We start from the raw sequence: 23,428 nt of genomic DNA, 5'->3' as shown, positions 1-23,428 counted from the left end.
TTGTATGTAATTTGTAATTTTCTGTGTCACAGTCATATGTTGGTTATGAAATACAGTTTGGAATGCAATTTTGATAATACCAAAAACTGTAAACACCATTCGATTTTCTGACTGTAGTGAGAATTCACAGTAGATGAGCTCAAAATCAGTTTACAGTTTCCAAAACATCTCTTTATACCAATTTTTTATCACATCAATTACTCAAAGAAACATTTTGTAACATAGTTCTATGTTTTACTGTTACCTGTGATTTACTGTGATTATAATCACAACTGTGATGCCAATTCAAAATGATTGTGTATGGAAATTACAAAGAATGTTTTTACACAAAACACACTGTTATAGGAATAATTCAACCATTTTATGAGACTATTCGTTTTTGTGCTACATTGACATAAACAAAGTTAATATATGCAATGTGTGCAAATATGCCGTGCTTAAATAAACTTTAAGTTTTGTTTAAATTAAATAGGCCAACAACAAGAACATATTGTGAAAAATGAACAAATTAATGCATTTAATTTGTAATTTTAAATAAATAATATTTTTTCTGTAGATAAATTATCATCTACAATATTATTTATTATAATTTAATTTTAGATAAATTATTGAATGATGCACTGTTACAATTCATAAGGTAATTGGTAGAACCACTTCAATGGCTTTTATTTTATGGACTTCTATTGACAAGCGGAAACGAGGGTTGGTCCTTCAATGTAACAGAAACGACAGAAACCGATGCATTCACTCTTTAGTTCCTACCGGAAGCGTAAAAGCATACAGTAACGTCTGATTTAAAAAGTTGTGTTCGCCTTCGAAGACTACTGACAGGCTACTGCTCGACTACTTTTAAACAAATATACGTGCTTCCATTGATTCAGTGTAACTTTGGACCACGAAAGCCCTCCGCATTTGAAGATTTTCAAGGTTTTATTTCTTAAATTGTGGTGCGCTTCTCATAATTATTATTTCCCCCGTTTTTGAAAGAGCTTTAACAAGTCCTGTTAATACGCAATAACACTGCACATGTGAGAATCACAGTCAGCCGGTTTGTAGTGTGCTGCTTCAGTGATGGCTCAGGATTTCCTCCCAGGCATGGAGAGCTCCGCAATCTCGGTCTTAAAGAGAGCCGTGGAGCTGGACACCAGCTCGCGCTTTCAGGAGGCTCTGGTGTGCTACCAGGAGGGGATCCAGCTCCTGATGCATGTGCTGAAAGGTAAAACAGCCTGGAAATGGCAAACGTCTTCTTTTGCTGTTGGATTGAGATAATAGTCTTAATAGATTGTTTTTCTAGCTGTGAAAGATGATTCAAAGAAGGGCCACTACAGAGAGAAGATCAAAGGCTACATGGACCGAGCAGAACAGATCAAAGACCATGTGAACAAACTGAAAGAAGGTAGTCAGTTCAACAACAACAACAAAAAGTGCTTTAAACAAGGTGTTTTCAAACTGTGCTCCAGGAACCTACAAAGGACTATGGAACAGTTTGGAGAACATATATATATATATATATATATATATATGTTATTTAAATAAATAACTATCATATAATATGTAGCTGCCTGATATATTTTAGGGCTCCTGGCATGGGGATGATCATATTTGGGGGCCCGTGGTATCTACAAGATCGAAAGCCCCTGGTTTAAACAACTTTTGCTCTTCACATTGGCTCAGATTTCTCATTGTTGTTTCATCTGTTAGAGGGTAAATACCACGAGCAGATAAAGATAGCAGACAGTTCCATTGGTTTCAGCTATGAATCGCTCTTCAAACCCTACACTAGAGACGGACTGACTGAAGTCTGGGTGGAAGATGCTTATGTACGGCATGTCCATCAGGTAGAGACTGCAGTGATGCTCCTGAATGCACAGTATAACGCAGTTATGCATCTCAGAATGACATCTTACAACTGTTTTCTTTCCCCAGCTGTATAATTTCCTTCGTTTCTGTGAAATGCTGCTGAAATGCCCGTGTAAAGTAAAGACGATTCACCTTCTGACCTCGCAGGATGAGGTACATTTTTCCAACTTCCTCAAACCGTTTTAGATTTGCATTGACTAACACACAGAAAACTATGTTTAATATTTGTCTTTTTGTTTCATCGGAGGCTTCCATTAGTGTTGACCTTAATCTTGTGGTTTTCCAGAACAGCTCTCAGCAAACCAGTGCCCTGGCAGAAATAAAGCAGTCTCTGCAGAGTCAAAACGTCTGTCTGGACATCCAGTACTCCTCTACTATTCATGACCGGGAGATCAGGTACATCTCAGATCATTCTCATTTACTGTACATTACAGTAAACACACTGGCCGTTAATGTTACTACATTGTTCTATGTCTAAAATCTATATATCAATTTTGTTTTCTCAGGTTTGATAATGGCTGGATTATTAAGATTGGCAGGGGACTCGATTATTTTAAAAAACCCAAGGTACCATCTAAATTAAACTGTAATTGTGCTTGTACAGTCATGTTTATTAAGCGTTTACACCTGTGTTCAGAAGAGAACCTGCTGTTTGTTCATGCATGCATGCACTTTTTTGTTCTCTTTTCAAGGGTCGCTTCTCTGTCGGATACTGTGATTACGATTTAAGAGAGTGTCATGAGACTACTGTGGACATTTTTCATACAAAACACACGAAGAAGGCATAATCTGGCATATCTATGGGACGTCATTTCAAATGCAGTCCTCGCATACCAACCTGGACACCTGGAAATGTGCCTTTTGATCCCATTTACAGCTTTTAAATAATGCAGAAGAACTGATTTTATTGTCTGTTTTAAAATGTTCTGAAGAAATATTAAGAGATCTTCTCTATACCATTACTTCTATTCAGCTGTTTTTAAACTGTTGGAGCACTAAAAGGCTATATGATAAGGTGATACCGATATGTATTTATATGTTTGCTTCTGTAATAAAGATAAAACCCGAAGTGCATTTGTAAATAAGGTAGTAGTCTGTAAAATATTAAAACGTTTTGTAAAGGGGTGTTTTACTGATGTTATGCTGATATCAATAAAATATATGCTCTATGCCTCAGCAGCGCCATCATGTGGTCAGTGAGTGAAGCGCCTCATCGAGCAAAGGCGAATGATGTGCGTTACATGATATTACAGCTAGTGTTAGCGTCACGTATGGTTTGATAGGAGTCCGTTAAAGAGCAAGTGAATCCCAGAGAGCACCTCACCTGCACTTTCTCAATAATTTACCTCACAATGTGAGTATACGGGTCTACAGTATGTTTATATTAAGTTATAGGACAGTCAAGATGTCCGTTGTCGTATTAATTTTCATTTAAGATATTGTTATAGTGGTTACGGTCATTTCTAGTTAATAATTGTTTTCTAGATTAACTAGACGTAACGTTACTGATTAAACGGTAACTAACGTTAATGCGTTTTTGAATATCTTTTTACATATCGTCATATGTATATGGCACATTCATAAAAGGCTAGTTGTTGGTGGAAGGCATGTTTAATGAAAAGCAGTCGGTGTTGTTGTCGTGTTTGTTTGCTTGGATATGTCTGTCTGAGTTGCTGCTTTTGCCTGGCTGTCATAAATCATTTCATAATATGATACACGCACGAATTCACTTCAGGAGGAGATTAAATCTATAATCGCCTTAATCTCGGAATGTGCTCCTCATATCGGTTCATGAGAAATACAGAGCGGTGTCTCTAAATAACTCTGTTCCTCTCTGAAGGGGACAGCCTGGAGTGATGATGATGATGATGAGGGTCAATCTTATCAAACGGATCCACGGTCATATTAATGTTTTTTTTTTTAATTGTGACACTAGTTTCTGGAGATTTCAATATGATTCCACTGTAATACAATTTTGTTTTACTGTTATGAATAATATACGTTGTAATTTTAGCTATTTTGAGAATTGTAGAATATTCACTGTTAAGTGTTGTTTAATTTCCATAAAATGATGCCACATTGCTACTAGTTTAATGACTAAATTTGAAAACGCATGACAATTTGTCCTGAACTAAAATTTATAAAAGAGAGAGAGAGAGAGAGAAAAAAATCTCCCTATATTTAATAGTTAAATCTTGACACAATGTAAAGGGAAAGTGGGGTGAGTTGTGCCAGTTTTTACTCAAAGTGACATGACAGTCTCTTTCACTTTAGAACGTACATATATTTCAGGATGTGGTGCATCCCTGAGAACAATAACGTTTGATCTGAAATAAATTGTTTTGGAAATATAGCTTTTGGGAAAAAAGTGGTCTCGTGGCACAACTTGCCCCTGGTGCGGGGTAAGTTGTGCCTTTTGGGAGACTACATTGGGGTAAATTGTGCCAGTGATTTCTGAAGTAAAACAGAGCATTTTAATGTTACGAACTGTAAAAAAAACAGACAAATTCAATACAAAATTACAAATTTAAGGTTAATTCAGATATTGTCACCCTATTAAACTGTTGGAATAAGACATATTTGTAGTTTTTTGGGAAAACAAAAACTTAAATACACAATATATGATATTTGTGAACGCTGTCGGTCAATTATAAAATAAATAAGAATAAAGTTAGTAGGCTATTTATTTTTAAATCCTATTGTGACTTAGGCGACTTGAAAACTGAATAAACTACTAATAACATAGTTCAAACTCAAAACTAAAACCATTGTTAGCTAAATTAAACAAATGTCAGGTAAGTCAAACACTGATGAGGCATGGCCATCTCCTCACTTCTCCAGATTATCCCGTCGGTATGTAGGTCTAGGTGGTCTGGATTTGGCATACTACTTGTCAAATCCCAATTGTCAATGCTTCAGGGGATTATAAACTGGGGTGTGGGTAGTTTCTTGAGCACATCACCTTCAGGGATAACCCCTTCATTATTTTCTTTAAATGTGTGTGTGTGTGTGTGTGTGTGTGTGTGTGTGTGTGTGTGTGTGTGTGTGTGAGAGAGAGAGAGAGAGAGAGAGAATATGTTATCCTATGACTGATGATTACCTGTCCATCACTTTAGAAATGTTCTCTTATACCCTTTCTTTGTCACATCTATCTTTTTCTTTGCGAGCATGATTTCACCAAGTACAACATATTACATATTATAAAATATATAGGAACAGCATTCCAATCAACCAATCAGAATTGAGATATAACTTTTATAAGTGTGTGGCATAATGGGTTTCAACTAAAATTAAGAATGCCACATAGTTTAAGTGCTAAAATGCAAGAACGCAATGTACAATACAAAATTTATAAGGTGTTGAAAATAATCAACCACTGGCACAATTTAACCCAGGCCCTTTGGCACAAATCACCCCATACCGACAAGTTTGAAAAGCTAGCATGATCCAGCAGTTAAGCGCTAACATCATGCTAACTGTGTGGACTCATTGTGTAGCCTGGTAAAGCACTAAAACACGTGTGACATGTTTTCAGAATTGTTCAGATGCTACAATCAAAAAACCTCGATCATAGAATTTTTACTTTGAAAGGAAAAAACAGTTTTTTGAGCTAAAATGTGATTACCTCTCATGCCATGTGTCTCTCTTCTTTGGAGGAGGAGTAAAATGGATGGCTTTTTAAAATTATGTGGTCACATGACCAATTTCTTCAATGGTTTTCCAGAAACAAGGGGTGGAACTACTTCCCCCCCGGCACACATCACCCCACTCTCCGCCTTACCAGTGTGGTTTTATTGTGTTTAGCTGTTACCCAACAGCTATACAAAAACATGATTATTTATCAATTTTAATTGTAGGACTGAACAGGCAAGCTAAACTTGACTAAAACTAAACCTTTGTTACTTGAAAGAAAATAAACTTTAACTGAAACAAAATGTATAACAATGAATAAAAAGTAACCGTATTTTATTTATTTATACTGCTAAGGCAACTTTTTCATTTAGTTCGGTGTACTAAAATGACTAAACATAAAACTGAAATAAGTTGAAAAATAAATATAATAAAAATAAAAACTGCAGGCATAATTGAAAAAAATAAGACAAATTTACACAACAAAATTACTAAAACCTTAAATAAAAAAATAAAAATAAATAAGCCTAAAACAATTTGTTCAGCAGTAAAAATGAAATAATTCAGAATGTTTCAAAATATTAATAAAAACCAACAATATCTCAATGATACTAAAATACACAAAATAGACACACCATAAGAAACCACTGCTAGAGGAAACAAGTATTTATGTGTTTGGTATCATTAAAAACCCACGGCCCTTATAACAACTAACACCCTATTGCATATTAATTATCATGAAAAAAAAAAAAAAACAAGTTACCATAACAATAACATAACCATTATATATAACGGTTACACTGTACTTGTACAGATATATTGAAACAATCGCTAAGCTGTGTGCAATGTGCTTCAACTATGAAAACTAATTAAATGTATAATAACATATAGGTGAAGAGTATTTTTGCTACAGACCACCTTGCTTACTAAGAGGAAATTAAAACGTATATTAATCAAATCAGATTATGACATGAATGCAAGCAGGCTTTAATATCTGAAACAATTCATCATACAATGTCAATATATTTTCTTCTCCAGCAATAATTGAAGGAAAGTGTCACTATAGCAGTAGTAAAATGGAAAGTAGTAGCAGTAGCAGGAAAATTCAGTTTGCATTAAAAGAGACATATGTGCAGATTACTTTTGCTTCCCTTCAATATGCATGTCTGAATATTAAAATGTAAATTGACAGAAGTATTATATTGAAGGCTGGACACATATTGTAGGCTGGCTGTCAGTAACACAGATGAGGAGCTGACTTTTGTCCAGTAGGAGAAATCTCTGGATCCTGACACAGATTTATTCCTGTATCTGGGGCAAAGCTGCTCTGTGCTCAGAGATAATGTGTAGTTTAATGAGAGAGTAGCATAGGGTTAAAAAGTCAACGAAGGAGACGTGCATGTCTAGCTGTATGTCTACACTGGACCCGGTACTTTCTTCTGACAGCCTTGTCTGTCATTTCTTTATCTCACCTTTTAAACATTTCAAATAAGCTGTAGCCTACTTTCACAGTTAATTATAGTAACACATAGGAAGGAGTTGAACGCTCCTGTTGTTTGTCTGAACAACAAAGAAGTTGATCATAAGTCTGATTCAGATGATGATGGAGTGGTTAAACAAGTGGCTCTTAACTGATTAGTCTTCCCTGATATGGTCAAATATTAATAAAATGTAACTTATCGCATGTGGTTAAAACAGCAAGATAAATCGACTTATTTAGAATATTTTAAAAGACAGAAGAAAATGCTTTTCGTATCTTATTGTTGATGTCAAATTCAGCTGTCACTTGGTTATATGGCAAATTCGAATTCATATTTTGCCCCATTTGTAACATTTGTGACATATATACTGCCGTTTTTATTGTTGTTTTGTTTTTGGAAAGAAAAATGTTTTTGTAAAAAGTCACCCTGCATTTATTTGATCAGAAATACAGTAAAACAGTATTATAGTAAAATACAAAATATTCTACTTTTGGACCGTTTAATGTGTCTTTGCTGAATAATTTATTAAAGAATTAATTTCTTTCAAAAATCATACTGACCTCAGACTTTTGAATTGTAATGTAACTGATCTTTTTTTTTTTTTTTCGTCTAGGTTAAGCGACCTTTGAATGGAATATGACGATATTTACATGATTTGCATACAAAACTGAACTACTCTGACCTTCTGACGTGTCAATGCAAATATTATGCAAATGACATTTGTCCGGTTGTCTCAACAGTGATATATTCCATAGTCTCTTTAACAAATAATTACAACACAACAGGAATATAAATCAGATGTGATGCTCTGGCTGGCTCTGTTCATTTGACATGTTTTATCAAGTAGCTTCCTTATGCTCTTACTATCAACACATACACACTTGCTGTTGCTGATAGAGTGCTGGGTGGTGTGTTATATAGACGGATGCCTTCATCACATCTCTGTGCTCCTAAAGCTGTTTAGTGTTTAGTCAGGAGCTTAAGTGTGCAAGAAAACCATCAAAAAAAACATCAAATCCATCAACGTGGTTGGATGTAAGGACATGTGTATCTTTTAAAAGGAAGAACACAAGCTAAAGCACACAGAAAAGAGGAACCAGAATGATTTTTACTGAATAAGTAAGTAATGTTATTTACCTTAAATTTCTATTATGTGAAGTACTGTACTTGTGTTGTGTTGTCCAGGGTAATTACAGTACATTCATAGCAATTTCGTAATTTATATATAATGAATATTCAATCAGTAATCATCAATATTAATGTTGAAATATTTTAGCTTTTGACAGAAAATATTTGTATTCAGCAAAGATGCATTCAATTGAGTAAAAGTGCCATTGTCAAAACATATATATAATAATATAATGTTACGAGAGATTTGTATTTGAAATCAATGCTTATCTTCTGTCTTCCTTCTGGATTTATTTATAAGTACCTAGCGGGCTAGTTTTTGGTCACTGTGTGTATTTGTCAGGGCAGTATATCTGGCCTTTTCAGTCGGGCTGTGCTGGAAGTTTCTGATTAATCTGTAGTTGTAGGATTAGTGCTGAGTGAATCGTACAGTGATTTCTGTGCAGTGTCATCCAGCAAACAAAGATAATCTTCATATTCTGTCTGATGCTACTGTAGATATCAGCTTTGTGAACATGGCAGTGACTGCTCACACTGAGGAAAAAGGCACATGTTGACAAGCTGTTACATGCTGATAAAGTATCCATCATATAGTCTGCATAATGCTTTCCCCCCGAAATAATGCATACAAATTCAGTCTTGAGTACTCAAATGTGAAGACATATTTTATTTAGTTTAACAATAGTTTGCATACTGTTGGATAGTTTGCATATTGGATATTCTTCTGTGTAACTTGGCCAGGCAAACACATTAGAGCAGTAAATGTCAAAAAAGGCATGGGCTGGATGGACGTTGCATGTAGAGGGTGCCAGCACTGATCCTCCTTACCCTTCATCAAAAGAAAATACAAGAGTCTGATCACATTGAACATGTGACTGCGGATGAAACCATCGTCTCTGTTGGGTTGAGAAAAGTCTTTTGTTACCAGATACAGAATTTAGCCACGTTGCCACACCAGAGATATGACATTCCTTTAATTTTAGTTTTTTTTGTGTGTGTGTGTCAATAAATTACCTGTCGTCTGCTCTCCTTTGTAGAACAGCTACCTTTAAAGACAACAATTAACTGTTCATTCCACTAGCGTTTTCCAAACCCCACCTGTATTTCTGTTTTGCTCCTCGTTCCATCTCATCTGATTTCTGTGTAGCTGTCCTCATTAACAGCTGTTCCCGTGAAGATGGATGATCTGGAGGCTTCAGGAGACCCAGAGGGAGAAAGCAGTGGCTACTTAACAGGTCGGAAATCTTTCAGTAAGGCCCAATGCTGAAAAAGAAAATTCTGCAATTTGTTGTGCCAGATATTTGTCTATTTTAATCCACTGTCAGTTAATTATAATATACGAAATACATAATCTAAAGGTATGAAATGTTTGATGTTTAGGAAGGAAGAAGGCTAGGTTGAAGTCTTTTAAGTCACTTGTGTTTGGGAAGATGAGGAAAGAGGATGATGGTGGTATGAAGCTGAGTCGGTCTGAAAGTGACATCACAAGGAGTGTGGAAGACTCAGAGGAAGTGTTCACATTGTCAACATGGTTTGAGTTAAGAAAAGCTAAACTCTAACGTTATCTACGTGGACAAATTAAAAACAGTATACAATTTCCATAAATGAACAAATGCTCTCTTTTTTTAAGTAAATGCCCTTGCATTTTAACTCTTTTCTTCAAAGCTGTTGCAAAGGCATGCTGTGGTCCCGGGCATTTTCACATGACAGCATTTTTCAGGCAGAGTGCAGTCATTCAGACCCTGAACCACTGAGAACCCTGTCTCAAGAGCACATTCCAGCTCTGCAGGTGAGTATGACAAACCACACACATAAAACACTAAACACACTTATCATAGCTAAAATATACTGCTTTATAAACACTCATCAGTGTGCTTGATGGAAATGTTTCAAATAGTTTTAAGAGGATTTTTTCGGTTGATCAGATGAAACTCCAGCAGCAGAAGCAGCATTTAGGAGCTCCCTCCCTTCTGTTGCTCTTTAAACGGCGTGAAGTCTTAGGTGGAAGTTCAGGAGATGGCGGCCTTTCTTGTAACCCCTCTGAAGCATCCCACACTGAAGGACTATATACGAGCATATCGAACAAGGTGCTTCAACTATAATACAGCAGCATTCTGGTATCTTTGTTGTGACATACTGAATGTTAGTGTATATTCATCAATATATGTATTGGTTATAAATGCATGTTTGCTTTGGCCTTTCAGACTATCATTAATCAAACATTTTATGTAAACCTCATTGTTATTATGTTTTCAGTTTTCCGTCCCTCCAAAGAACCATAGCACCTTGAGCTTAGCTGAAACAGGAAGTGAGGAGGAAGAGCAGGTAGCTTGATGTAATTTTACTGATTTGTTGACATTATACCTGTCATTTATACATCTGATTCATGTATTAAATTTGAATGCTTTATTTGATCTAAAATATTGTCTGATGTCCCTTTTAAATGTGTGTTCCCCTTTCCTTCCAGGCCTCTGTCTCAGTGGATTTTAGCACTCCCCCACAGTTCACTTCCCTTCTGAACAACTCAGCTGCCCGTCACCGTATGTCCCTCAAGCCTAAGAACCAAAGAGCCAGTGCCAAGAACAGGAGGGCAACCATTACGGTGAGCCTTTTTAATGGACCCTTTTAAACCTATTGGTAAACCTTTGGTATTCATTGGTTCCCTCTAAAAAAAGCCAATCCGATTTTTTTTTTTTCCATTGGTTCTTAATTATTGTAGAAAGTAAGCTCTGTGACCAACAAGAGTTTATCATTGTTAAACCTTTTGTTCTTGATTCAGTCTTTAATATAATCTTCAAGTTGGAAAGCTTATATTAGAATAGTTAGAAGTAAACACAATGATGCTGTAAAAGTGGATTTGGTGGTAGATATGTTTACCTGCTTGGATTGATGTTTAATGTTCTTTTAATGTTGTAAATAAAATGTGAAAATATCATGAACTTGTGTCAATCATAGACCTTATTTCAGGCATTTAGCCAAGAAAAGCATTGACTTGAGAACCAGAATTTCCGGGATTTTGGACTTATTCCTGAATCACTCTGAAGAGTCATGCTCTAATAAAAGTTCATAATTAATAGATTTTCTATTTTGTACATTGCACTTCCTGTGTAGGCTGGAAGCAGAGCCCGATCTGAGAGTCTGAACAATCTGGATCAATCGTTGAATGCTACGGTGGATGAGACTCTCGTTAAAGAGATACCCCACGCTCGCTCGTATTCTTCACAGGTCTTACAGGGGGAGAGGCTAATGACTTCACAAATCAATAGTCCACTTCCAGTGTCACCTTTAATGCGTCTGCATACTTCTGGAGACAGTAGAAAGGTTTCTGCTGAACCTCAGCTTGAGAGAAACCTCCTGTCCAAATCACCTCCAAGCCATAGCCTACGAGATACGACTCCAGCGGTGTCACCATTTGCCAAACTGCCAATCCCAGTGGTGCCAATTGACAGAAAGGGAAAAGCAGACGTGAGTGAGATGCTCAGTAGCTCCAAACTACTCAAGAACCACCAAAGTACCATTGTGTCAACCGTAAGCCCAAGTGTAACTACCACACCAGAACTGAGTACTGTGAAAGATGAGAAGTCTGTTGCTGTGCCAATTGAAACCAAGATGGAGAAATGCAGTGTTCAGAATGCAGTAAACATTGAAAATCACCCAGCCTCTGCTCATGCTTCAACCAATGTAATTAGTGCAATAAATCTGAGACCGTCATCTTTGAGGAGAAATATACCTTCCACAGATGAAAAACAAAAAAAACAGTCCGGGACTCTTCAGCCAGGTAGCACAGCATTGGCTGTTTGTCTTGGAAATCACACTCCGACAGAATCCATAAAGCACCAGAGAACTGGATCGTTCCACTTCAGTGTCTCCTCAGACAAGAATCAAGAGCGGCCGAGGACCGCAAGTTTCACTGGAGTGGTTGGACAAGCTGGGTTTAAAAATAAACCTCCATGTCCTGTCAAACCTCCTTTACATTTCAAGATAGAGAGGCTAGCAAGTTCACAAGTTGTGAAAACAGTAAAAGACACATGCCCTAACATACCACCAGCTTCAAAGAAGGAAGACCAAATGGACACTTCTCCAGCGATGCCAACAAAGTTCACAGATCTAGCAAAGAGTCGCCCTCGGGCCTTGGATGTGGAGGAGAGTCAAGACCACGAGAAGAAGGAAACTGGGGTCGAGGTTACAGAAGAAGGAGTACTGGAGGTGGAGGTGACGGAAGAGGCACGTGAGGGTGTCATGAAAGACACGACTATGGGGAAAGAGAGAGAGGCTACAAATGCATTCGGAGTTAAACTTCGATCTACCTCTCTTTCGCTAAAATTTGGCTTGGACAAAGCACAATCAGAAGACAAAGTAAAAATTCACAATGTTGAAGTCAGTGCGGCGATTTCACCTTCGGCCTCTCAGTCTGATTCAAGCATCGTCGTGGAACCTGAAGACCAGTGCATTGGCATGAGGTCTACAGGAGTCCATACTAAACTCAAAGACTCTCCTCTACAAACTGATGCATCCTCAACTTTGGTTCATTCCTTCAGTTCGCCACCTAAGAGTTTCTGTAGGGACAAAGAGAGAGCTGGCGTCCTCGGACAGGCTGGTGAGTTTCTTTTTGTGGTTTCCCAAGGTGCGTGAAGATTAAGCCTCTGGCTATTCAGTTGCAATTATGATGAATGTGCACAGCTACATATCCTTTGAGGATGATTATCCAGGTCATACCAGGAAAAGTTCAGTGTTCCTGTCTGTGATTACACTGGTAGCGGGTAGATTGGGCTCATAGATCTCTGTTGAAATTAAACCATGTCTTGTTGAACAGACAATGGACTAAAACCAGTAAAGTCTTTATCACCTTTATTTAATGATTAATTGATTTTAGTATAATGTAAAAAGAGTAGCTATCAGCAGAGCAGTACAGTAAGTAATGATATGTGATTATTAATAGAATCATAAAGATTGTAGATATTCTGGTTCCTTAATGCTCTGTTACAATCCAAAAATTGAACTATAACAAATAACAATACTGAACAAAAAACGGTGCTACAACAGCTTACAAGATGCATGGACATTAGCAACATTTTGTGGGCCAAAAAAGTATCAATAGTATAGCGATGCATGAAACACAGTTCACACAGAAGTTTCTTTCAAACCAAGCTGATTTCTATTCAGTATTTTCTATTCAGCTTTCTATACAGTAAGCATGTGAATTCACTCGAAATCTCAATGGGGTACATTGTCGCCCCTCACGTGAAACTCTTGAACGTGTAGCAAATTAGCTCAAAGGTGGGAATATTAATAATTACTTTTTATAATTAATTATTAATATTTATATAGCTTTATGATTAAATGTAGCAGAAATTATTTTACAATCGACTGATCGGTTCTTCCATCGAACTCCTAGTAATACAATCTTTTATCAATTCAAAGTAAGATTATTCTCCTGGCCAACGAGGATAGCTTTCTCACTGTTAATACCAAACAGCACAAGAGCATGTAACGAAATCAAATGTTTAAGTGTCCTTGATTTGTGAGCAGCGAACACCGAGACAATCGAGAGTGTATATTGAATTTAATAAATGGGACTAGGTGTAACACAGCTAAACTAAAAAGGTAAAAGTGAGTGAGAGAGAGAGAGAAAGAGAGATAGAGACAGAATGGCAAGCTTTACACATTCCCAACCCTAAGAGCCAGCAAGGAATCAAAATCACGTTTAATAAAAGGGTTTAAACTATAGTCTATCTAACGGTTACTAAAAAAGTTTACTTGCATTGGTTTTGGTGCGTAATGCGAGTCTGAAAAATCAGGTAAGGCTGAGTTCAACATGGGAATAAAGTGCCAAAAAGGTCAGAAGGTGTGTGTCGAAACATCTGCAGAGAGTTTGGGTAGGAGTCTTTTAATGATCCCTCAGTCACACCCATCTTTGGTGGATTGACCAATACAAGACATGAATTTCTTTGTCTCCATTTACAGCCCATTTGCATGTTTATTGCTGATCTGGAGAACTGGTGCAGTTTTGCCCAAAGTATATTAAAAATAGTATTATGCATTTCATAATCACATAGTGTACACCATTGTTTAGGAAATAAAGAGCATATAATTTGATACCAAGAAAGATACGACTAGAAGATATTAAAGCAGATACAAATTCTTACACCTGGATATAAGCATTTAGGCTAGAGTTTAACTAATACCAATTAAGAGTTGTAACTAGGCTAATATAATAGGGAAACATACATAAAAAGGCTAAAATGATCTCTGAGACATGAAGCGCATTAAATCATAAATGATCCTATGCAGATGCTATAAACATGGCATGAAATTTTGCAGGGCAATATTAAATATGGCCGCATTTTTAGTAGCAAGTAAACAAGAGCACACCTATTCACCACTACTTATTTAGGTCATGCCTGATTTTGCAATTACCCATTTTACCCATGTTGGTTATATCACCTCTTCCTGTGCAAATTTGTGATTTTGGGTGAAATAAGATGAATGGTATTTTGATAAATAAACATTCTTCTGCATCAGCCAGCAAATCCACTAAGATTGTACATTCACCAGCTAAAGAAGATGCAGACGTGCCCCCAGAAGAGACTACGGCGGGATCCTCTCAGGAGAACGCACCAACATCTACAGCTTCAGAGGTGTCCTGGATGGAGATGGCCAGAGAGAAGACCAGAAGTCTCCAGCAGCTCTTTACCAGTAAGCTGCCTGAGTTCCCCAGCTGGCAATCACCATCAACAACCTTGACCACAACACAACCACAAACCCAAACATCCACTTCACAAACCAAGAATCCAACAATCGCACAGAACATTTCAAGCCAGCCGACAACTACACCTTCAGCAAACTCAACTCAGACAACCACTAGTGAGTCTCAAAATGACAGTTCCAGAGAAGTCCAGATTCTGTCCAAGACTCAAATTTGTAATTCGACAACAAAACCAAGCCACTCTACAGTTACATGCACACCACTCATCCAGCCGTCATCACCACTGCGAGCAGCATCACAGACCCCCTCACAGGCTATACTGCGTCCCACACCGCCCCCAGGTCACCCACATCTGTCGTCAAGCCCAAAGATAACGTCCCACCTAGTGTCCCGACAGTCTGCCAATACTGTCTCAAAGGATCAGCCTCAGAATGAGGGCAGAGCGCCAGCCGTATTTTCAGGGAAGGCTGACCGGTTGTCTGCGTCTCAGGGGAAGGGGACCGGGTCTGAAGATGGCAGACCCGTGTGGGCAGCAGGATCAGGAAACAAGACCTCGCTCTTACAGCGCTGGGAGAACCAAACCACTGTGACAACAGAGGTACTACTTCTCCTATAATCTCTAACCCACTCAGTTTATTTAGTCATATATATCAGGCCTCAAATAAAAGAGTGTGATTGTTTCACTCTAGTCAAGATGCCATTCATGTTTTACAAAAAGAGAAAAATGTTAGCACAAAATGTTTACTGATTTAGCAGAAATGCTTTCACAAGTATCTATCATCTTTTTTTTTCAACCCTAGCACACATTCTGTTTTGATATTTCACGTGTTTCTAAAAACTAATTTTGAAGCATATTTTTGTCAATAAAATGACTTCAGCTTAAATACATGTGGGGGTCTCATGACAGAATTAAAAATGCATCCACGTCGATATTATAACATTTAACTTTTTTTTTGTTTTGTTTTTTGTTATGCCTTTAAATTCTATTAATACCACATTTGTCATTTGGATGTTCAGTAGGTGAAAAGTTAACACAATAAATGCTAACACTGATGCTGGCTAGCATACAGAATTGTTGGTTTGCTGTGAGATCTGGCAAAATTTTAATAGTAGTTAGAGACTTTATCCAACTGAAAAATTGGATTTGTAAAATGTATTATAAATGTTATTTCAAAACACTGAACTTGTTTCAGGTAAAAACTGCTCAGTAATATTATATACATATATACACTACAGTACACATAATATACTTTGTCAGGATTCTTTGATGATTGGAAAGTTCAAAAGAACGGCAATTATTTAAAATAGAATATGTTTGTTACATTATGAATGTTTTTACTGTCACTTTTTATTAATCGTCCCCTTGGAATTATAAGGTTTTATCTGACATTTTTGTCAGAATTGAGTAATTTCCTATATTGTTATTGTGACAATTTATTTACATTATGTGATAGATTTTCTTTATGTTGCATACATTATGGGATTTTAATTTAAAACACAATAAGGTTCTATCTACACAGTCGACTGGAATGCGAAAACTTTGATTCTCAATATCTCAGAACTACTCAGAATGCAGATAGATCCTTATAATCCAAGGGGACGTAATATAATGCATCCTTGCTTAATAAAAGTGTTTATTTTTCTGCCCCCCAAAAAACTTTTGGACAGTATAGTTAGGGCAGTAATTATCAAAATACAGTCAAACATCTCCAAATCACAAAATAAGAATTTCATAATCCATAGAGATCTAAATACTTTGATCATTGCCATAGGAGAAAAAAAACAAGAATTTTTTTTCCTCTTTTTTTTCTTCTGAAAACAAGAGAAAAAAACCCACATGGTGTCAACTAGAGTGGATGTTTGAGTTGTAATGATTAATATGAATTATACATTTATAAATTAAAATAAAGGACTCTTTATGAAGGGGACACGTGTACTTTTTACTCATAGTATCTAATACAGTATGTTCTGTTTGTGGCTTTATGAAGTGTTTCAGATTTCCTTTTTCCTGATTTCAACAGACAGGTGAGCTGAACTCCACAGCAGACTCCCGAACCACATCTCAATCTACAGTTCCTCTCAGACCGATGTCAAAAGTCTCGGGCACAGGATTCGACTCAGGTTTATCAATGCGTAAGTGAGAGTTTTACACGACAGCTACCTTTGAAGGACAGTATATGCTGATATTTGGTGTCAATATTTCTAGAAGCATCGGTCTCTTCTGTTCCCACGAGGTCAGCAGACAGAGAGAATAAATCACCATCATCATCCCCTTCATCTTCTCCTCTGCAGTCTGTGCGTAACAATGCCCAACCATCCTGGATGGAGCTGGCCAAGAGGAAATCCCTGGCATGGAGTGATAAGACTATGGACTAAAAAAACATATGCACATGGAGATTTACAAGTGCAAGGAATAACTATTCTGAGTTGGATGCTGAGGTTGGAGGATCTGAGGGCATTTTCATGCTATCATTTCCTAAGTTGCATCCGAGCAGTTGTACTTGAGGCAGAGGTTTGCTCCGTGTGAGCTTCAGTAGACTTGAAGTTGATGTTAATGCAGTGTGTTCTGGAAGTGAACCACTGTTGCTTATGTATATTATTGAAGGAAAGTTGCACATTCATCAGTCAGTAAACCTCCTAATAGTGTTTATCTTCTAAAAGCTCATGTGAGCTGCTTACGTTCTCTCCATGTGAAGAATGAATGTATGCACAGGAGTTAAGTACCAACGAAACAGAAAGGAGAAGTTAATGTTGTGAGCTTTAAAGTCGTGTTCTCTTGTAACTCTGGCTAACAGCTGCTGGTAATGTATTTTGTAAATGCACCACAGTGCAGCACAATAAAAAACACTGAGAAAGTAGATCAGAGGTGGAAGGGGAGGGAAACAAATTCAGGTTCAGACTCAATCAAAAGCACCCTGAGTGAGATCTCAGGACAGATACATATGGTACCGTGTGTTTTACCCACTCGCATGTGTTCAGACACACAACAACAGTATACAGTACTTGCCTCCCATGTAATGTGTTCCTCAATGTTTCTCAGGTTTAACACATTTTTTTCTTGTGAAAATAAATAATTAATAATTAATTAGTTTCCTTTCCAATAATAAATATTATTTATTGACATGAATTCCATCCGAGAATTTATGTATTGTGACATTGTATCATCTGTTGATTTTCTGACACCTATTAAGTCTAAAGACTATTTTATGTTAAATTATGAGACCGTAAGAATATTTCAAATTACTTTGAGATTGCTTTTGAAAATACAGACTTCCTTGGCCAATAAATTAATCTTATTAAATCTGAGACATGTGATATGTTATTTATTGTAATTGAAAAAAATAAATATCAGTTGCACAACAACAATAAATATTGTTTTATATATATACTTTACACAGTGTAAAGAAGCTTTCAGTGAAATATATATATATATATATATGATAGATAGATAGATAGATAGATAGATAGATAGATAGATAGATAGATAGATAGATAGATAGATAGATAGATAGATAGATAGATAGATAGATAGATAGATAGATAGATAGAGTAGATACACATACACACACACACACACACACTCTAAATCACTATACTTGGTATGGCAAATTACCAAACTAAGGATATGGTATTTATATATATATATTCTATACTTTTGTTGTTACTATTTTTTTCTCTCTTTTTCTTTAATGCCATTTTACCACCAGAATTCTAAATATGTAATGGCAAATCATCAAATTATGGATACCATGGTAAATTTTGGGATCAGTAAGATTTGTAATGTATTTTAAAGAAGTCTCTTCTGTTCATCATGGCTGCATTCATTTGACCTAAAATACAGACAAAAACTGTAATATGTAAAATATTATTAGCATTTAACATAATAGTTTTCTATTTTAATATACTTGAAAATGTAATTTATTCCTGTGATGCAAAGCTGAATTTTTATCATCATCACGCCAGTCTTCAGAGTCACATGATCTTCAGAAATCACTCTAATATACTGATTTATTATCAATGCTTGAAACAGTTGTGCTGCTGAATATTGTTTTGGAACCTGTGATACTTGTTTCAGGATTATTTGATGAATAAAGTTAAAAAAGATTAGCATTTATTTAAGAAAGAAATGTTTTCTAACAAAATATGTCTTTATTAACACTTTTTTGTATCAATTTAACACATTCTTGCTGTATAAAAGTATTCACTTCTTTCTACTTATATTTCTATTTTGAATAAACGCTGTTCTTTTTAACCTTATTTTCATCAAATAATCCTGAAAAAGTATCCATATATATATATACACAGTACAGAGCAAAAGTTAGGACACACCTTCTCATTCAAAGAGTTTTCTTTATTTTGATGATTATGTCACACTGAAGGCATCGAGGGCTATTTGAGCAAGAAGGAGAGTGATGGGGTGCTGCTCCAGAAGACCTGTCCTCCACAGTCACCGGACCTGAACCCTATCGAGATGGTTTAGGGGTGAGCTGGACCGCAGACAGAAGGCAAAAGGGTCAACAAGTGCTAAGCATCTCTCGGGGAACTCCTTCAAGACTGTTGAAGACCATTTCAGGTGACTACCTCTTGAAGCTCAACAAGAGAATGCCAAGAGTGTGCAAAGCAGTCATCAAAGCAAAAGAAGAACCTACAATATGACATATTTTCAGATGTTTCACACTTTTTTGTTATGTATATAATTCCATATATAATTCCACATGTTAATTCATAGTTTTGATGCCTTCAGTGTGACTCTACAATTTTCATAGTCATGAAAATAAAGAAAACTCTTTGAATGAGAAGGTGTGTCCAAACTTTTGGTCTGTACTGTATAAATATTAAACAACAAAGCTGTTTCTAATATTGATAATAAATCGGAATGTCAGAGTGATTTCTGAAGGATCATGTGACTCTGAAGACTGGAGTAATGATGCTGAAAATTCAGCTTTGCATCACAGGAATAAATTACATATTAAAGTATATTAAGATAGAAAACCATAATTTTCGTTAGCAATAATATTTCACAATGTTACCATTTTTGCTTTATTTCTGAACAACAACAAAAATAAATGCAGCCATGATGAGCAGAAGAGACTTCTTTAAAACATTACAAATCTTACTGATCTGAAACGTCTGATTATCAAATTACTGCAGCATTTGGTGAAAACGATGGTTCCGGTGTGATGAATATAACAGCAGAGAGATGAAGAGATGAAGGTCAAGCTGCTGCGGTGTTCAGGCGGTCCAGACGGAGTCGCTGTTTCAGACACGCAACAGTTTCCGGCCAGTTGTGAAATAAACATGGCGTGAGAAGAAGCGACGCAGCGCCGGTGAAACTGAACGCTATGCTGCTGCTTCAGCTGCTTCAGCTCGTCTCTGCACTAGCGACGCTGCTGTGTGTGTCTGAGGGATACACCATCAGAAGCGCGGTCTCGTGGGCTGTCAGCAGTGATGTGGTGGAGGAGGAAGAGCTGGACACGCTCTCGGACGAGGCGCCCGCTGTGCTCGGCATCTGGGAACAAGCCTATCCGTCCTCCGTGTACCGGGACGCGTCAGAGAACAAACCCGAGCAGATATCGAAGAGCGAGGACGTGTCATCCGCGTCCCGTGTGTTCTCGTACCGAATGGAGGAGGTGAAGGTGCCGTCCAGCATCCCCCCACCTCCACCTCCTCCACCTCACGAGCAGGCGGCGAGAGCAGCGCGGTACCTGGCGCGCTATAGCGACTGGGGTCACCTAGCAACCGTCTCCACCCAGGAGCAGGTGATGCTGCATTCACTGGATCTAATCCACTTTCCCGCGAAATTCACTTGAAGCTTCGATCTGTTCTGTTCAGATTTCTGTCAAATAAACCAGTGGTTCTCAACAAGGGGCCCACCAGGGGGCATCAGAAAACTCAAGATTACTGAAATGATTTAAAATAAAATAAAACAAAAAAGCATTAAAAATCAGTCAACATCTGCTGTTTGTTAGTGTGATTATGCTTATGCAGGTTCTTTCTGTCTTGGGAAACCTAGACTAATTTTAATAGTGATTGCTAGGAAAAATTTATGTAAATGAATACATCTCAAAACCACTGGCTATTTTTATAATGAATGTAATTATTATTATTTTTATTTTTTATTTATTTTTTTGTTATGCCAAACTCTAAAATACTTTATCAGGTAGACACTGTGAATAAAAATGCTTAGAAAAAAATCTTTAACCTGTAATTGATGTACGACTGGAAGAAGTCACGCGAATATTGGTGTGGACAAAATGTTGAGACTTGAGAACTGCTGTATTAAATTTAATTAAAAAAGTTTTTTTTTAAAAAAATGTAATTAATGCGTGTTTTAAAGTCTTAATGACATTCAGCTAGTCATAGTTCATATATAGATGCATTGAGCAGGTCTCTGCACCTGTCCCTCAAAAATGTTTATTGTATACACACACACACACACACACACACACACATATACAGGTTTACTCTTATTTATATTCATTGGTTATTTGCACTTCTGGTTAGATGCTAACTGCATTTCATTGGCCCTGTTCTTACTCTGCATAATGAAAATAAAGTTTAATCTAATCTAATAATAAAAAAATAAAAAAACCTTTTTTAAAGGCAAATGTTTTAAAATGTTTTTAATTTAGGCTGTTTTTCCCCCATCATCTGTTTAGATTAAAGGACTTCCATTCGGAAACATTTTCTCTGTAAGCGACGGTCCAGCTGACAACAGCACTGGCGTTCCTTATTTTTATGTGACACCGATGGACGACACTGTAACGGATCTCCGCAGCTTCCCTTTTGCCTCCTTGACATTTTCCGAGGCAGAGGGAGATTTCTGCAGGTGTGTTCACTTACTTTAAAACACTGACATAACTGGAGTAAGAAGCCATGTTTACATATCAAAACAAAACGTTTCTTTGAATTCTAATGATCCTCTAAAGCATTTTATCCTCTGGCCATGTTTTCCTGCGACAGGAAGCATGTTTATGACCCTGAGGACCCCAGGTGTGCTAGACTCACTTTAACTGGTAAAATGGTGGAGGTGGGACCAGAGGAGCTTGACTTTGCCAAAGAGGCTATGTTCTCCAGGTAATTATGCAAAATTATTAATCAAACACACATTTTAATATCAGTGGCTGCAGCTAAACACTTTAATATGTTCAATATGTTTAATGTATGTGTTTGTATGTGTCTGTTGGTAAAGAAATATTGGTGATTTTTGTCTATTTTTGCTTAATATCTTGATTATTTTCTATGCTGTTCTCATTGATATATTCCTATAGTTATATATAGTTTTTGTATCTGATGCAACTGAAGCGTGCACCTACTTATTTTATATCTGAAATGCATTGCTGATAGAGGAACAGTCTAGCCGGATTCACCTTGCAGCTGCATTAGAATAAATTACTTGTGTACCAAGAGTAGATTTTTTGTTTATTTCACTTCTCAAAAAAGGTGCAAAGCTGACTCGGGTGCAAAAATTAAAAAGGTACATCATTGTACCTTATTTACCCCATATTAGTACCATAAAGGTACAAATTAGTACTTCAAAAGTTCATATTAGTAGAGCCCCAGTGATGGTTTTATACCTTTTTACTGAGAGTATAATGGGTAAGCAGTGTGTTTTGCAACTAAGGTGTTAATTTTGGTGTGTGCTTTATTTAGGCACCCTGTCATGAAGAAGTGGCCCCCTGAACACGATTGGTTTTTCATGAAGCTGGTTCTGCAGCAGGTTTGGCTGCAGCACTGGGTTGGAGGAGTCTCTGTCGTTCCGCTTGAGGAGTATTTCAAAGCAACACCTTTCTGAGAAAAAGTGCAACAATCTATAATGAAAACAGAACGAGAAGAACTGAACTGATTGTACAGAAGGTGGTTATGTTTTTGTTTCTTTGTTTCTTCTTCTGAACATGTTCCTGCGGATTTATTGAATGTATCAATTATGTTCAAGGATGCCTAACATTGTCTATAGAACAATTTCACAGTTACTTAAGGTTGAAGACTTTTATCACGAATAGACTATATAGACACTGTATTGAAAGGAAAGCTATTCATTCATTATAAAAGAACAAATCACTCATACACAAAGAAAAGGTATATACTAAATAGTTTTTGAAAAGGTATATACTAAGTAGTGTTTGCCTGTTTTCTCTGAAACCCACTTTACTGTATATATCCTTGTAGGTCTGACAATTCCTGAACTCAAGTTAAGTGTGCGTGCGTGCAAATGAGAGACTTTTTCATTAGTATTTATGGCATCTAATGCTTTTCAAGTTCAGTTTCAGGTTTGCATTTACTTCTCAAGGACAGTGACTTGGTTCAGGACATGACCACGTATGTTACACCTATGTAATTGACACCTTAAAGAAATATCTCAAATGTGACCCTGGACCACAAAACCAGTCATAAGTAAAAGAAAAAAAAATCGAAATTGATGCACTGTATGGCTGAGATACAACTATTTGAAAATCTGGAATCTGAGGTTGCAAAAACAAATATATATATAAAATCACCTTTAAAGTTGTCCAAGTTCTTAGCAATGCATATTACTAATCAAAAAATAAGTTTTGATATATTTACAATATGAAATTTACTAAATATCTTCATGGAACATGATCTTCACTTATTATCCTAATTA

General features: G+C 36.7%; 3 protein-coding genes across 5 annotated transcripts; all 3 read left to right on the top strand.

The window, feature by feature from the left end:
- The first annotated feature begins 737 nt into the window (after window positions 1-737).
- Window positions 738-3,036, top strand: mitd1 (MIT, microtubule interacting and transport, domain containing 1). The gene is made up of 7 exons (XM_026218854.1): window positions 738-1,216; window positions 1,295-1,396; window positions 1,702-1,838; window positions 1,927-2,013; window positions 2,147-2,256; window positions 2,367-2,427; window positions 2,553-3,036. The coding sequence occupies exons 1-7, from the start codon at window positions 1,072-1,074 to the stop codon at window positions 2,646-2,648; spliced, it is 738 nt and encodes a 245-aa protein (XP_026074639.1). The 5' UTR covers window positions 738-1,071; the 3' UTR covers window positions 2,649-3,036.
- A 34-nt stretch (window positions 3,037-3,070) lies between these two features.
- On the top strand, window positions 3,071-17,854 carry LOC113053668 (flocculation protein FLO11-like). Of its 3 annotated transcripts, XM_026218852.1 has the most exons (12): window positions 3,096-3,214; window positions 7,585-8,090; window positions 9,247-9,334; window positions 9,480-9,636; window positions 9,765-9,888; window positions 10,025-10,186; window positions 10,356-10,424; window positions 10,567-10,701; window positions 11,211-12,696; window positions 14,622-15,403; window positions 16,827-16,938; window positions 17,012-17,854. In XM_026218852.1, exons 3-12 carry the CDS (start codon window positions 9,277-9,279, stop codon window positions 17,179-17,181), a joined length of 3,255 nt encoding a protein of 1,084 aa, XP_026074637.1. In that variant the 5' UTR covers window positions 3,096-3,214; window positions 7,585-8,090; window positions 9,247-9,276; the 3' UTR covers window positions 17,182-17,854. The 3 variants fall into 3 exon arrangements, with proteins under 3 accessions (XP_026074636.1, XP_026074638.1, XP_026074637.1); XM_026218851.1 differs by lacking the exon at window positions 7,585-8,090 and having other exon boundaries at window positions 3,071-3,214; XM_026218853.1 differs by lacking the exon at window positions 7,585-8,090 and having other exon boundaries at window positions 3,071-3,214; window positions 14,655-15,403; window positions 17,012-17,853.
- Window positions 17,855-20,068: 2,214 nt separating this feature from the next.
- LOC113053667 (protein CREG2-like) lies at window positions 20,069-23,070 on the top strand. The gene is made up of 4 exons (XM_026218850.1): window positions 20,069-20,564; window positions 21,465-21,634; window positions 21,769-21,882; window positions 22,459-23,070. The coding sequence occupies exons 1-4, from the start codon at window positions 20,148-20,150 to the stop codon at window positions 22,598-22,600; spliced, it is 843 nt and encodes a 280-aa protein (XP_026074635.1). The 5' UTR covers window positions 20,069-20,147; the 3' UTR covers window positions 22,601-23,070.
- Window positions 23,071-23,428: the final 358 nt, after the last annotated feature.

The sequence above is a fragment of the Carassius auratus genome, chromosome 34 (genome assembly GCF_003368295.1).
Source record: "Carassius auratus strain Wakin chromosome 34, ASM336829v1, whole genome shotgun sequence".
Lineage (NCBI taxonomy): Eukaryota > Metazoa > Chordata > Actinopteri > Cypriniformes > Cyprinidae > Carassius > Carassius auratus.
The sequence above is the reverse complement of the archived record's forward strand: the minus strand, read 5'-3'. Positions and strand labels throughout refer to the sequence as shown.